The sequence below is a fragment of the Ascaphus truei genome, chromosome 2 (assembly GCF_040206685.1).
Source record: "Ascaphus truei isolate aAscTru1 chromosome 2, aAscTru1.hap1, whole genome shotgun sequence".
Classification (NCBI taxonomy): Eukaryota; Metazoa; Chordata; class Amphibia; order Anura; family Ascaphidae; genus Ascaphus; species Ascaphus truei.
In genome coordinates, this window is record NC_134484.1 from 375184462 (window position 1) to 375198394 (window position 13933).

Sequence of the window (13933 nt, forward strand, 5' to 3'; positions counted from 1 at the left end):
GGCCAATTAGAGAGAGTTTAGATGTAATAGTGTGTACAGAGCTTACACAATCTTACAGGCCTTCATGTTGTAGTTATCAAAAGTGTTCAATGAGAGACCAAAAAACTAGAATGCGCAGCTTCTAGAAATTGTTTATATAATATAATATAGGACCAACAATTGTGATATTTACATTTTCCAGTAAAAAGTACAGTAGTCACTTTAGTCTGTAGGGAAATTTGGATACACTTACTGTATGTAATGTTATGTAATGGATTATTATTGGTCAAGACAATGGTTCCATTGCCAGGGTAAAGTGACTGTACTGATTAGTCATAGTTTCTCTTGTTGGACACGTGGAAAGTAATATCTCCAGCTAAGCAGAAAGGATCAGTTATAGTTAGAATTGCACCTTCCATCTATCTACAAATCTCTTTGCAACAAAGGTTCTAAAAACTCCTTTACAAAAATGTTTTTTTTACATACAATATGGACAAAATTACAGCTTAAGTAAAAGTGGCAAGCTGCTGCAGGTATTCAAACTGAATGGGACTGCCAGGGATCCCTGCTGTGTTAATCCGATGGGCCATTAGTCTCTGCAGAAATGTCACTGAAATGTTGCAGCATGTACCCAGCATGTACCTGGCTAGTTTAAGGCAAGTTTAAGGCAAGTTTTAGAATACTCGTTGGCTCGTCTGTAGAACAACACTGATGCCTCCATTTGCGGTCAATCTCGTAAAGTTTCTTGCACCATCCAATGCAGCTACATCATTTCATATCTAATTCATATAGCTGAAGATTTGACAAGGGACTCCTATCTCTTGAACACGATATGCTTCTGTAAATGTGCTACTTTACAGCAGCATTTCATGCTCAATGAACATGTGAAGATGGAATTGTGACCATATGACCATGGAAAATGACCAGGCTGTGCAATGTACTGGAATTGGTCATCTATTTCCTGCCATCCCACCCACCTTAGAAAATGTACAATGAAAATAGATTCATCACACAGGCTTTTTATAGGCCTGGTATGCGGATTTGCATGGTTCCCATAAATGCAATAGTGGGACGTGTGTATTTATTCTTAGAATTGCTTTATAATGCAGTACATTTATTTTCATGTGTGTGGACAAGGGAAGTGTCAGAAAATATCCCACATAGAAGGTTGCTTTAAAATCCTTAATTTGTTACATTTAATTATTAATTCATGTAGACACTCTTTGGGCTATAAAGAAAACCAAGCGCAAATAATCACATATAATTAATAGTGAAAAACCCATATATATGGTGATAAAAAAATGAATTAATATGCAATCCCTCGAGATTGTACTGCTCCTAAATTTGACTCCATCTAAGTCAGAATAATGAAACAGGATCCAGAGCGCAAATAAATCCAAAGACATATGAAATGAAAAAAGTGAAATATTGTGCAATATAGTTTGGACAAATGTTGAACATTTTTTAATTGGTAGGTATCTCACTCAAATGTATCATGAGAAATTGAAACGGTGTGGTTATCAAGAGTGACCAACTCGTTAGACCATCCCTCAGCTATCTGAGGAAGCTCATTGAGTGAAAAGAGTAGGGCATGGATGGCGTTGGAGTGTCCCTCAGGTACAACTGCAGTCATTTGGAGAAGTGCTAACAGCCGAAACCTGAAACCTGTATCCCCAGTCGGTGACGTCATCCGTGGCAAATACCGGGGGGGGGGGGGGGAAGGGAGTGCTGTCTCTTTCTCTGCATCCGACTCTGGGTGGTCTCAACACCTGTTTTGTTATCCTCCTTGTGAGTGTGTTACCTTATTTATTTTAATATCATAAAGCAATCTGCACTATTGTTGCTTTTCTTGTTTTCTTGTTTTTCTCCCCCCCTTCTTCATCTTTTTCAGATGGATGACTGACGAGGGTGTCTAGATCAGCGGTGCGCAAACCGTGGGGCGCGACCCCCAGGGGGGGCGCGACACTGCCGACGGGGGGCGCGGGGTTTACAGAGGCCCCGCGCGCTTCCCGAAGGCACTTAAATTAAGTGCCGGGGGAGCTGCAGGGCCTCTGTAAACCTAACTTACCGTGGCTCCGGCGGCTTCCTCCCTGCGGCGCCATGGCAACGCGGCGTCAAAATGACGCTGCGAGGTCATGTGACGTCACGTTGCTATGGCAACGTGACGTCATTACGCCGGAGCGCGGGGTTTAAGTTGGGGTTGGGGGGGGCGCGGGAGCGAGGGGACAGCCGTCAGGGGGGCGCAGGGAAAAAAGTTTGCGCCCCCCTGGTCTAGATGGTCTAACGAGTTGGTCACTATTGATAACCGCACTGCTTGAATTTCTCATGATACATGTGAGTGAGATACTGTACTTACCAATCACATTGTTTTCAACATTCGTCCGAACTATATTGCACTATATTTAATTTTTTTCATTTCCTATGTCCTTGGATGTATTTGCACTCTGGATTCTGTTTCATCACTCTTTGAGCTATACAGTATTTGCATTCATCAAGAGCTGTAGGCAGTTTACAATACCTCCAACAACATCTTCTGTGTATTATCATTTATTTATAATGCACCAATATTTTCATGTACATCGCAGTACAATGGGAGTGAAACCAATAAAAAGCATAAGAAACAGATTGACATGTACACACAATATCAGAATAGGTGAGGGGACCTCTCATATAAAGAGATTACATCTAAGAGTTAGAAAAAAGAGGGGGACTGAAGAGGATCTGTGGGGTGGGGCTGCTCAGCTTATTTAATGTGAAAAAAGAGGGTGTTGAATAAGCATCTTTGATGAAAAAAAAGTTTTCCTTGTGTGAAGGGTACAGTAGGATAGAGTCTGGCAGTGCAGGGTAGTCAGTTCCAAACTTGAGGTGAGACCTGGGAACAAATCTGGCAGGCAGGAGTGGGAGAAAGTTATAAGAGAAAAGGAGTGAGTCATGGGAGAGGGGAGAGCAGAAATTAGACCTCCAAATATTTTTATATACAGTATATATATATATATATATATATATATATATCACAAATATATACAGTAAAGGACTGCGCTTGGCTATAGTGTGACAGCAATAATAACAATTACAATAATAAATGATCAGAAAATGTATAGATGTATAAAAAAAAACTAAATAGCAATAATAATATCCTACTGTGCAAACAATACAATCACCAAATGCATGAATAGTTATAAAAAGATGTTCCGTGGACCCAATAACAAACTGTGTCATAAGTCCTCTGGAGTCCAAATGAAGTCCAAAAATACAAAGAACAGAAATGCACTAACAGGAAAATGGCTGCTTTTTTAAGGGCACAACGACCTCCCTCTCCATCTGCATAGAAAATAGAAGAAAAAAAAGTGCCCAATCCTAGTGCATTACTGTGCAAAATAGTATTTAATTCCCAATAAAAGCTCATAAAATGAACTCACAAACATAAAAGTTAAAAAAGCATTTTATGAGTAATACTCATGCTCCAAAGGATCTGGAAGCGCTGCTGCTCTGCTACTCTGCTCCGTGACTCCACCGCATCCAGTACAGCCCTCGTGTGTCTCTGCCAGCAGGAACTCACGTCATCAATTATAGTTATATCATTTTGCATTAGCTGAACGATATATTTAATACATGTTGTGTTAATTTCATTATTATATTATTATTTTAACTATGATTCATATTGATATATCTATACATCTTCTCTTTTTCTTCTTCTTTTTGAAGTGAAACTTCCTTAGTGGCACCTCATTCGAACTGGGGCAAAAATGGATTGTGGAGACAGAAATGAAACGAATGTGACGTCAGTGCTGGCAGTTGAGGCCGGGCTGTGTTCTGGCTCAGCCTGACCCCAACACTGACATCACACCATCGCCGCCGGCGCCGCTCCTAACGGCCTGATGGCCGCCGCACTCCCCACACGGCCGCTGACATATGCGGTGGCGGCGCCGCTCCTAATGGCCGCCGTTCCCCGCTGCCATGCCGCGCATGCGCTGTTGTGTTTTGATGGCTAACCCCTCCCCTAAGCCCCGGCCGCTCCAACACATGCGCCATTCCCCCCAGATGCATTATTACATCGGCTCCCCGCGGGGCTGGAGGCCGCTGACCCGGCAATGGCTGCGCAACTGTGCTGCTATCGGGGGCGAGTGAACTTCCGCCATTGCCGCTCCTATGCCGCGCATGCGCAGTAGTAATGGCGGCAGAAGAGGCTGTTGGTGTTGGCTGTTGTGCTATGCGTCCCCCACAGCACAATCAGAGGGAAGAGTGCCCCACGCACATTACCGTGCCCTCCTGTAACCCCCTTGTGTGGAGCTGGCTGCAGCAGGAAACACAGAGCTCTACCAGGGGTAGAGAATGGGAACTGCGCCGCGGTCGTGTACCTCCGGGGGGTGGGGGGGGATGACGGGAACACAGGACGGGGGACACAGGACACAGGACACAGACAGGACACAGGACACAGACAGGACACAGGACACAGACAGGACACAGAAAGAGACATACACACCACACAAACACTGACTGACACACATACACACACACACTGACTGACACACACACTGACTGACACACACACATATATACAAACACACACACACTGATTGACACACATACACACAAGGAATTCACACTCTCAGTCACGCGCACACTCACAGTCACGCGCACACTCACAGTCACGCGCACACTCAGTCACACGCACGCACGCACGCACACACAGTCACACGCACGCACACACAGTCACACGCACGCACACACAGTCACACACACGCACACTCAGTCACACGCACACTCTCTGTCACACGCACACACGAGGAATTCACACTTAGTGCAAATAGCTAATACAGGGGATGTGTGCCGAGCACGCGCATTATAAGTCAAATGTATTTGCGTTTTGTCAATGAAATTGTATTTTGATTTTTAATTAAAACATCACCAACACAAATACAATTTCTGTGACAAAAGTCAAAGAAGTTTCACTTACTATGCGCGTGCACAGCACACACAGCTTTTTTTTATTTCATTTGGATTAATTGTTGATTTTTTTTCCTTCTAGGTTATATTTATTTTACGCTGTATTTGTATATTTTATATTTTTCATTTTAATTTCTAGATTATAGACCCAGTTATATTATCAAGTCCATTTTCCTCAAGCTAAAAATTGATAACATCATAAATAGTTCTTTTCACTGTTTACTCAGTTGATATCAGATATTTATTATATATAGATATTTCATGGTCTGTTTCCTTCAGAAATATAATGGCAATTGCAAGCTTAGTAATATTATGTATTATACATTAGTTATATGTTTATTTTGCATAAGATTAAGATTGTTATGGTTCTAAATCTACAACTGCATATGTTTTTCTAATGTGGGAGGTATCAGATCCATTTTCATTATGCTAATTGTATACACCTGATTTTTTAATCAACATTTGCATAGCTAATTGGATGTGTGGGTGTATATATGTGTTTAACACACCCATAGTCCATCCCCTGATGAAAACAGTTTAGCTGTTGAAACGCATAGGGCCAGGTGTGCTGTGGATACCCTCAGCGTTGTTTTGTGAGTTCTGCTGGACATTCTCCTGCCTGACATCTCCGTGCATGATGTGACGTCATCTGTTCGTTCCACCGCACACAGTGTCCCCGGTGGGAACCTAGACAATCTGGAGGTGTGTTCCCGGGGAAAGAAACTGTGATGAGCCTGATGACGTGAGTTCCTGCTGGCAGAGATACACGAGGGCTGTACTGGATGCGGTGGAGTCACAGAGCAGAGTAGCAGAGCAGCAGCGCTTCCAGATCCTTTGGAGCATGAGTATTACTCATACAATGCTTTTTTAACTTTTATGTTTGTGAGTTCATTTTATGAGCCTTTTATTGGGAATTAAATACTATTTTGCACAGTAATGCACTAGGATTGGGCGTTTTTTTTTCTTCTATATATATATTTTCCCTAAAAATTCTTGTCATCATGTCTGTTTTATCACACCAATCCTGTGGCGTAGCAGGTAGGGAATTGGTACTAGCATATGAAACGTCATAGGTTCGATTCCTGCATGTGTATTATATTAAATGTATTTATGTTCAATTCTCACATGGTGTGTGTGTCCATTAGCAATAAAGCATTGAATGGTTTTAAAAAAAATGGAGATGTTTTTAAATCGGGAGCCGTGTTATAAGCCGTGTTGTAGCAAATCGCCAGTTGAGATATAGATATATATATATATATATATATATATATATATACATATATATATATATATATATATATATATACAGTGGTCGACAAATCACCAAAAAATCTACTCGCCCAACAAAAAAATCTACTCGCCACCTAGTACCAAACGTGTGATGCCTGGGCCAATAGGAGCTCGCCACAATGTTAAATCCACTCGCCCGGGGCGAGCAAATGTATAGGTTTGTCGAACACTGTATATATATATATATATATATATATATATATATATATATATATATATATATATATATATATATATATATACACACATGTACACACACATATATTATAAAGTACAGTTGCTTACTGTAGTATTTATTATCTTTTCAGAATGTAATGTAGAACAAGCCGACTTAGTTTTCCTGATTGATGGTTCCACTAGTATTAACAAAGAACACTTTGAGGATATGAAGATCTTCATGACATCCGTAGTTGATGATTTTGATGTTGGCCCTGACAAAGTGCATGTAGGGGTTGCTCAGTATAGTGATACTTATAAGCTACAGTTTACCCTCAAATCGTTTACGGAAAAGGTGACTTTAAAGACTGAAATTACAAATATCACACAGATAAGAGGAAACACCCTGATCGGAGAAGCACTTCGTTTAACAGAAACACATTTGTTTAGTCCGTCTGCCAAGAGTCGTATTAATGAGGGCGTCCAGCAGTTGTTGCTTGTGATAACTGATGGAGTATCACACGATGAGGTTGGAGAAGCTGCACAGAATCTCAGAAAGAAAGGCATTGACATATACGCATTAGGCGTGGGAAAAGTGGATAACACACAGCTTCTTCAGATCGCTGGATCCCCAGAGAAGAAATACACACTTCAGAATTTTAATGAACTAAAATCAATTAAAAAACGAATTGTCAGGAACTTATGCGATACAAAAGATCAAAGCAGTAAGTGTCTTTTATTTCATTGGTTGATTTTCAATTGGAGAACTTTTTTTTACTAAAGAATTAATTAGCTGTGCATTGTAATTTATATTCTGTTTCAAGTGCTTTTATAAGCATCTGTTGGATATATTTATATTATATTTTACCACACGCAGTGACTTCAATGTAATAATTCCCAAAACCACTCCCTCTCTTTAGATTGCTTAGTTGATGTTGTGGTGGGTTTTGACATCTCAACACAGTCCAGCGGTCACAGATTATTCCATGATCAAACTCAGCTGGAAAACCTCCTCCCTGATATTTTGCAAAAAATAACGTCTGTGCGAAGTGCGAGCTGCAGTCAGGGTAGCAAACCTCAAGTCAGCGTGGCATTTCATGTGAAAAATACAGAGGTGCCTGTCTCGCCCACCTTTCACATCTACAGCCCAGACCTAGTCAGGAACCTAAAGACTTTAAACGTTAATGGCTCATCGTATCTCACTTCATCCGTTCTCCAGTCTATGTGGAGCATATTTCAAAATAAAAATACACAGAAAGGAAGGGTATGTATGACCTAGTTACTGCTAAATAAAGTCACAGACAAAAATTCACTTTCTTTGCCCCTAAATGTTCATGTTGTGTTTGTGTAGATGCTGCTTGTGTTCACTGATGGACTAGATGAGGATGTAGAGGAACTTGAGATGGCAGTCGAGGATCTTCGAAACAAAGGTACTGTACTGAGCAACAAATGCACATGAGCTAGTCCTAAGCAGTGGAATTATTAGAATCACAAATGTCTTCTCCTGCGGGAGTTTAGTGGTCCTACAGTAAGTGCTGGCAGGTTCTTTAAACACGAGTTCCTGTAGTAAACACACATGTCCCTTCTGCATAACATTTCAGGTAGATTAGGCCATGTCCCATTACCAGTGATGGAAGAAATAGCATTACATTGTGGTTATTTATGCGCTGATTCTTCAGAATATAATGTGGAAATATCATTAAAAAAGGAGTAAGATGTTGGTCTGGAGAAAATTAACAATTAGCTGCTTATTCAGGGGGAACATATATACACTCAGAATTCACTATGGGAGTATTTAGGTTATTCTGCTAAATGTCAATGAAATTGACTATAAAGTCCAATCGGGTAACTCTTTCAAGTAATGTACTGTACAGCCAACTTCACACATATTGTAGACTTTTGTTGGAACACTTTAAAAATACTTTTCCCATAAACCAAATCTCTGAGTGATTGCCATTATAATCTCACTTTCCAAACTGGTTTTATACCAGTTTTATTCAAACTGAAATCAGTCGATTTCTTCTTTGCTAACTTTGTTCATTGCTCTTTCGTTAGGGTTAACCGCATTGGTTACTGTTGCTTTGGAAGGAACCACCAACTTTCATGACCTCCAGTACATGGAATCTGGGAGAGGGTTTGAATACAGGAATCAGATGTACATTGGAATGTCGGATATTGGCGTCAGGCTGTCCAAACAACTGGTCAGTGACGGAAAACTCTCTGTACTAAAGGGAGCATGTGTCGATAGTCTGTGTGGTATAGTGGAGTCTTTGTCATCGCAAGATTATGACTCTATTTTAATTGCTTCTCACAAGTAATTTGGGCATCAGTTTCATGGGGACAGAAGATAAGTCACGGAAGGGAGCATTGCTGAATACTGTATGTGATAATGATGTCAATAATTTTTTGCGATAAAACTGTACATCAAAGTCATTAGAATAAATATTGTATAATGTGTCTGAAGTTAATTTCCAGGAAACCCAGTCTCAACCCATAATCCTGGTTTCTTGACTGACACTAACAATGTATTATTCTTAAATTGAGCTTTTTAGTGATCGTCCCATCTTCCTGTACCTTGTCTTTCAGCCTTACCTTCTTCCTAAATCCAATATGCCTGTAACATTAATGCACGTGTATTAAAAAACCCTCACTCGTGTCTATCAGTGTTTTCAGACTTGATCTTGATATAATCCTGTGCAACAGAAAATAGCTACAGTACCATGTTGACAGCATGCACATTTCCATTTCTCAGTCCCACCTTGCTGAGAAGACATGCTGCTGCATATTCTGTAAGTGTATCGGAGATAGTGGAATGCCTGGTCATTATGGAATTGCTGGACAGACGGTAATAAAATATATCTTCTTCTGCTTTTAGTTTAAGATTATCAATGTGGTGATCTAAGCCTGTCTGATATGCCGCATAAACTACAAACTGTAGTGTGTACTTGCAGGCTTAAAAATTAAGGCAAATAAAGAATGTTATTAAGGAAGGTTGAATTGACCATGCGTATGCGTTACAAAGTTTGATATCTTGTATTGTGCATTCGCAGCCTAGGAAGTAAGAGCCCATGTGAGGGAATTCTGTGAAAAGGAGCAGGCAGGAGGGGTTTTATATGGACAGTCAGAGAAGAAAAGTCTGATCTCACCCTTCAATTATGGTCTTTAGCCACCTAACTAAACTTCTATACTGTATATGTTATCCCATTATTTAAAACAACAATGCCTGCCATAAAAAAACGTATTTGAATAAAAACCCCAGAGAAAATATACACAATTTACAATATATGTACAATATTTTCTCTTTTATTTTTTCAACGGAAGTCAATAGATAAGCATTTAATAGAGTTCCTATTTCTTCTCTGATAGGAAACAGAAGTCACTGTAAATGTGATCAAAACCGTAGCATTTCTCCAATGTGCTATTGCAAACCAGTGAAAATAAATATTAACTGTAAAATTCATTTTTTTAAGTGCCTGTGAAAAGGATATATTAACAAAAAATATGTAGTTTATAATGATTAACTGTGACTGCATCCAAACTGCTATTTTTCATTTGTGGCTCCTATGATGCTGTATAGTAAAAGTTAGGTATTCATTTTTAAACATAGGGCCTCATGCAGAGAGCATCGTTATTTCAAAACTCGCCATTTTTTGTTCAATTTCGCGCAGAAAACGGCAGAAAATGGCGAGTTACGAAAAACGCGCCATTTTTTTTCTATGTCTAAAACTCGCCTCGCGGCTGGCGAGAACCTCCATCTCGCCATTTTTAAAACTCTCCGAATGCAGAGAGGTGCGAACGGCATGTAGCGGCTGTTCGCGCCAAAAAATGGCGCGATTCTCGCATTTTTGCCGCGCCAGGAAAAGATGGCAAGATGGCGCTCGCCGCCTATAGTAAAGGGGAAAAAAAAGGCGCGAATTTGTTTTTACACGTTTCTGAAGCGCGCATCTCGCCAATTTAAACTCGCCACACGCATCCATGTTAAACATAGCAGAATTCGCACTTTTCTGCATATGGAGAATAAAACTCTCCAAAAAAGCTACTTTTTATGAAATTCGCCAATTTTAAAATTCTATGCTCTCTGCATGAGGCCCGAAGTCTCCTATTTAATATCACATTGTAACTAGAATAATAAACAAGATAATGTAGAAATCACGTTTGTCCAGTCAAACATATACAAGAAAATTCCTCCACCTTTCTGGTGTGTTCGATACCTCTTTATTGTATTGCATTTTATACTGACAACCTTTTCAAGGCTAACCTAATGTTGAACAGACAGCATTGGCCTAGGGCCATATCCACAAAGCTCAGTAAAATCAGGGCACATCCTGTAACCTAAAACAGGAAAGGCCTTGATTTTCTCTGAGGAGAATACATATCCTTAAAGCTAGTGATATGCAAAACAATGGCTGGAATACATCTCACTAGCATAGGCTTACATTACTATAGCATAACATTGTGTTATCTTCCAATAACGTGACTTATTACATCTTATCATTACTCCGTCCAGGATCCAAATAGGGCCAGATTGCATGCTCACCCAAAACACTCCACTATACAACACTTGGAGACATACTTGTGAACACACATAACACCCTTGGAAATAAGCTAATTTGAATATACAAAGTATATTCAAATGATTCAAAATTAGCTTATTTCCAAAGTATAACTCGGTTGTTTTCATAGGTATGTCTCCATTGTTGAATAAAGCAGTGTTTTGGGAGGTATACAAGTGAATGGGTACGCTTCAAAACAAGTATCTCTTCCCCCCAGCTCTCTCTCTCTTCCCCCGCTCTCTCTCTCTTCCCCCCCTCCACTCTCTCTCTCTTCCCCCCCTCCACTCTCTCTTTCTGTTTCCCCCTTATTCTCTCTTCTCCTTCTGTATTTCTCCCCTCCCTCTTTCTTCCCCCTTCTGTCTCTCCAGCCTATTATCTCTCTTTCCCCCTCCCCCTCTCTGTATTTCTCCCCTTCCTCTCTCTTCCCTCCTTCTCTCTCTTCCCCCCTTCTGTGCATTCAAATAACTAATCATTGGTCAGCTGTCCCAATAATGAATTTGTTCTTCTCATTTATACTACAGGGAAGGCCCGGTACAAAAGGACAGGAAGGACATTTTGGTGAAGAGGGTGAGGCGGTAAGTTTCAATTCTTAAATGTTTTGTTACATCCTGGAGAGTTTTGAGGCATTTTGGACAATTCCAGTACAGCGAACCATTTCAAATTGCCTTCAAAGTGAACCATTTTAATGGTCTTAAATCATAACATTAACGGAATTACTATTAAGTGGGCAATCTGGATCTCACATATGATATGGACGTTGGAACAATTCCCAATGGTGCAGCTTATAAGATTCTTTAAAAAAAATAAAACATTAAATCTTCAATTAATAACACTTGAGGGGAAAGATGAAGGATTATTTTGATGAAAGTCTACAAGCTAGAAACCCGCTTCAGAATTGGTGCAGTCACTGAATTTATCAAGGCAACAATTCCCATAGCTTTCTAATGTATGTAAAAACAAAAAACAAAACTGTGCGCTACTACCTAACTACCTATAAAGTTTAAATGTATAAATATATACAGTGCAGTGACTATACCATCAATTTAGTGATAAAAAATGTATAAAAATTAAACCACAACTCCCACAGTGAGATAATTATACATTAAATAATAAGTGCCAAATAACCATGGGCGTCCGCAGGGGGGGGCAAGGGGGGGCGATTGCCCCCCCCTGGATCCTCGCAGTCGCAGCATTAATTTAATAAAATATGCTGAGGGAGGAAGAGGCAGCTGAGCCGCGGCCCGGGATTGGATGGGAGGCGGGGCTAGCTGCAGCAGTCACGCAGGGGTGGGGGCCGCCACGTGCTCTCCCGCGCTGACCGCTGTAACTCCCCATCCGGACCGGCACCCAGACTCTCCCTCTGGCCCTGCTCCCTCCTGCACCCCGGCAGACGGCAGTGTGGCCGCATTATCGCATAAGGTAGGGAGTGGGACACGTGGGACCAGGGAGAGATGGCATGGAGATGCGGGGGAGAGACTGAGATTGGGGGGGGCAATTTGGCAAAGAAGCTTGGGGGGGGGCGAGGGAGATTGGGGGTGGGGGGAGGTTGGGGGGGCAAAGAAGCTTGGGGGGGGGGCGAGGGAGATTGAGAGATGGGAGATGCAGGGGGGGGGGGGTGAGATGGGAGATGCATGGGGGGGAGAGATGGGAGATGCAGGGGGGGAGAGATGGGAGATGCAGAGGGGGGAGAGATGGGAGATGCAGGGGGGGGAGAGATGGGGAGATGCAGGGGGGGGAGAGATGTGAGATGCAGGGGGGGGAGAGATGTGAGATGACGGGGGGGAGAGAGATGTGAGATGCAGGGGGGGGAGAGATGGGAGATGACGGGGGGAGAGATGGGAGATGCAGAGGGGGGAGAGATGGGAGATGCAGGGGGGGAGTGAGATGGGAGATGCAGGGGTGGGGGAGAGAGATGGGAGATGCAGGGGGGGGGAGATGGGAGATGCAGGGGGGGTGAGATGGGAGATGCAGGGGGGAGAGAGATGGGAGATGCAGAGGGGGGAGAGATGGGAGATGCAGGGGGGGAGTGAGATGGGAGATGCAGGGGGGGGAGAGAGATGGGAGATGCAGGGGGGGGAGAGATGGGAGATGCAGGGGGGGAGAGAGATGGGAGATGAAGAGGGGGGGAGAGATGGGAGATGCAGGGGGGGGAGAGATGGGAGATGCAGGGGGGAGAGAGATGGGAGATGCAGAGGGGGGGAGAGGTGGGAGATGCAGGGGGGGAGAGAGATGGGAGATGCAGAGGGGGGGAGAGAGATGGGAGATGCAGGGGGGGAAAGAGATGGGAGATGCAGAGGGGGGGAGAGATGGGAGAGATGGGAGATGCAGGGGGGGAGAGATGGGAGATGCAGGGGGAGGGGAGAGATGGGAGATGCAGAGGGGGGGGAGAGAGATGGGAGATGCAGGGGGGGAGAGAGATGGGAGATGCAGAGGGGGGGAGAGTGTGTGTATGAATAATGTGGTGCAACTGCATGCAATGGTGTTTTTTTAATATTTAATATTGCTTTATTAACCTTCAAGCTTTCTCAAATTTGCTTGAAAATGCACCATTTGCCCACTTTTTTTTCAAAATTTTCTCGGGCGGGGGGGGTAAGGGGGGGGGAGAAACCCCCCTTATGCTGGTCGTGCTCGCTCGCCACGGTGCACTCACCACCACTTTCACGCCGGGCACTGGCCGTTAAAATTATGCCCCCCCCTGAAAAATTTCTGCGGACGCCCATGCAAATAACCGTGTTGGGGATAATGGCGTCTGCAGCTGTAAACGCAGGGGTGGCTCAGCACCTCACACACACTAAGAGAATGGAAACAAAAGAAAACAGCGCACAACGCCAAATAGTGAAGCAAATTCAACAATATATTATAGAATTAAAAAGGGGGTAATATATCTGCGTACATAAAAAAGGTTGGTAAAAAGCATGTAGTGTGTATCACACTGTTTACCACTCGGCAGCTGTTAACTGTAGAATCGGGTGCTTGCTTCTCTCTGCTGCTGCAGCTCAGTTGATTCT

General features: G+C 42.5%; 1 protein-coding gene across 1 annotated transcript in view; it reads left to right on the forward strand.

The window, feature by feature from the left end:
• The window catches only part of LOC142488254 (collagen alpha-6(VI) chain-like), a 148534-nt gene that overhangs the window by 73082 nt on the left and 61519 nt on the right, over positions 1-13933 (forward strand). Inside the window, exons 11-16 of the mRNA XM_075588627.1 lie at positions 6525-7097; positions 7293-7636; positions 7724-7802; positions 8428-8573; positions 9125-9217; positions 11447-11500. Of these exons, the coding sequence (XP_075444742.1) occupies positions 6525-7097; positions 7293-7636; positions 7724-7802; positions 8428-8573; positions 9125-9217; positions 11447-11500 (1289 nt within the window). The remainder of the gene's footprint in view (positions 1-6524; positions 7098-7292; positions 7637-7723; positions 7803-8427; positions 8574-9124; positions 9218-11446; positions 11501-13933) is intronic.